The 1,636-nt window shown below is 27.8% G+C and overlaps 1 protein-coding gene across 1 annotated transcript; it reads left to right on the top strand.

Annotated features, from left to right (window-relative positions):
• The first annotated feature begins 201 nt into the window (after window positions 1–201).
• LOC111041113 lies at window positions 202–1,549 on the top strand. Its single transcript, XM_022325273.1, has 4 exons — window positions 202–571; window positions 653–817; window positions 867–962; window positions 1,035–1,549. Exons 1-4 carry the CDS (start codon window positions 507–509, stop codon window positions 1,357–1,359), a joined length of 651 nt encoding a protein of 216 aa, XP_022180965.1. The 5' UTR covers window positions 202–506; the 3' UTR covers window positions 1,360–1,549.
• Window positions 1,550–1,636: the final 87 nt, after the last annotated feature.

Genomic DNA, 1,636 nt, shown 5'->3' with positions numbered 1-1,636 from the left:
TATATTTGTTAAATTTATAATTGTTTTATCATGGTAAGAATCTATATTATCAATATTGTTGGCAAAAAATATATTTAATTGATAAGTTATTATTAAAATGACAAATGACAATACCAATATTATCATCTTTGTTATATTTTTTTGTACTTATCACGGAGTACATAACTATTTATAACATTGGGTTTCTGAAATAACCATAGATAATATATAGAGGATAGGCCATTCAACAAATATTCGCGTGTTCAGAGAGCACCCAAGAAACCAGGGTGGTAGTAGGATGGTCCAATGTGGTTCAACGGTTATCACTTATCACTTTTCGTTTATCAATCATTCAAATTTCGTGCCTTTTTAAATTGTCATTTTGAATATTCAAATTTCGTGCCTTTTTTAATTGTCAATTATTTGAATATTCAAATTATTTAACTTTTGTCACGTACCTCCATAATATTTTTCATATTATTCTATTTGACATTTTATTTAACATAATATACGTTCAATTTATTATAATGGTGCACATATGCGTGGTGTGCAAATCAAAATCCAATACAAATGAAGAATTATCTTTCCATTTGTAAGTATTAGAATTATATATAAAATATTATTTGTCATAATTTGTTTTTCTCTGATCAATTTAATTTTTATAATATAATAGATTTCCTAAAGATGATAGGCGAGGTGCCTGGATGCAGGCTTTTGGGCTTACTGAGGTCAGTAATTGGCATCGTGTATGTTCTAAGCATTTTGATGAGGAGCATTTTATCAGTAGTGGAGGCCGGATGATCCTTTTAAGAGATGCTGTTCCTCTCGCTTCTAAAAAGTAAGTTTTCTTTTTTTTTTAAATTTATTTAATAAATTTTAAATTTCAGTGCTACTGCTACAACCAGTTTAAATTCACCATTGTCCCAAACATTAGAACATAATAATGATACATTTATGGAAGATTCACCAGTGAATGCTAAGAGGTAAATTTATATTCATAATTATTACCTACCTATTATATGAATAACCAAAATAAAATAATTTTTTGTTTTCAGAAAATTATTTGATTCTATTTCACCTCTTGCCAAAAAAAATTCAAAATCCAGTAATTCTACACGTTTTGGGGACCTTAGCATTAATGATTTTAGTAGTCCTAATAGAGCACGTCGCAATTTTCCTGTTGTCCAATCAACCATTTCAGGTCTTCGCTCAAAAACTAAAAATTTGATGGAAAAAAATCGTCGTTTACAAACTAAGGTCCAATCTTTGCAATCAATAATTTCTGATTTGCAGTCAAATTGTTATATTTCAGATGCTGCAGCAGACAATTTGAAGGTGAATTTGGATATGTTGATTGTTAATGTTGTCATTTATGTTTAGTATATGTTTAAGTGTTTTTTCAGTAACCAGATCCGCCATTAATATAAAATAAAAACTTTTATGTACAAATTGTTTTACTGTTTTGTTCAATTTATCTTGGTGGTTAGTTCAGTGTGTGTGTATCATAGTGTTGTCTTGGAATACACAAAAAAATGATTATTTTTTAATAAATAAACTGTTTTATTTAATCTTTGGTTTTGGATATATTAAAAACACGGGAAAACAGTTTGAAGAATAAGAAAGTATACAACAATGAAATTAAACAAATATATTTTGT

The sequence above is a fragment of the Myzus persicae genome, unplaced genomic scaffold, assembly GCF_001856785.1.
Source record: "Myzus persicae strain clone G006 unplaced genomic scaffold, MPER_G0061.0, whole genome shotgun sequence".
NCBI classification, from domain to species: domain Eukaryota; kingdom Metazoa; phylum Arthropoda; class Insecta; order Hemiptera; family Aphididae; genus Myzus; species Myzus persicae.
Note: the sequence above shows the minus strand (reverse complement) of the source record. Positions and strands in the feature narration are given on the sequence as shown.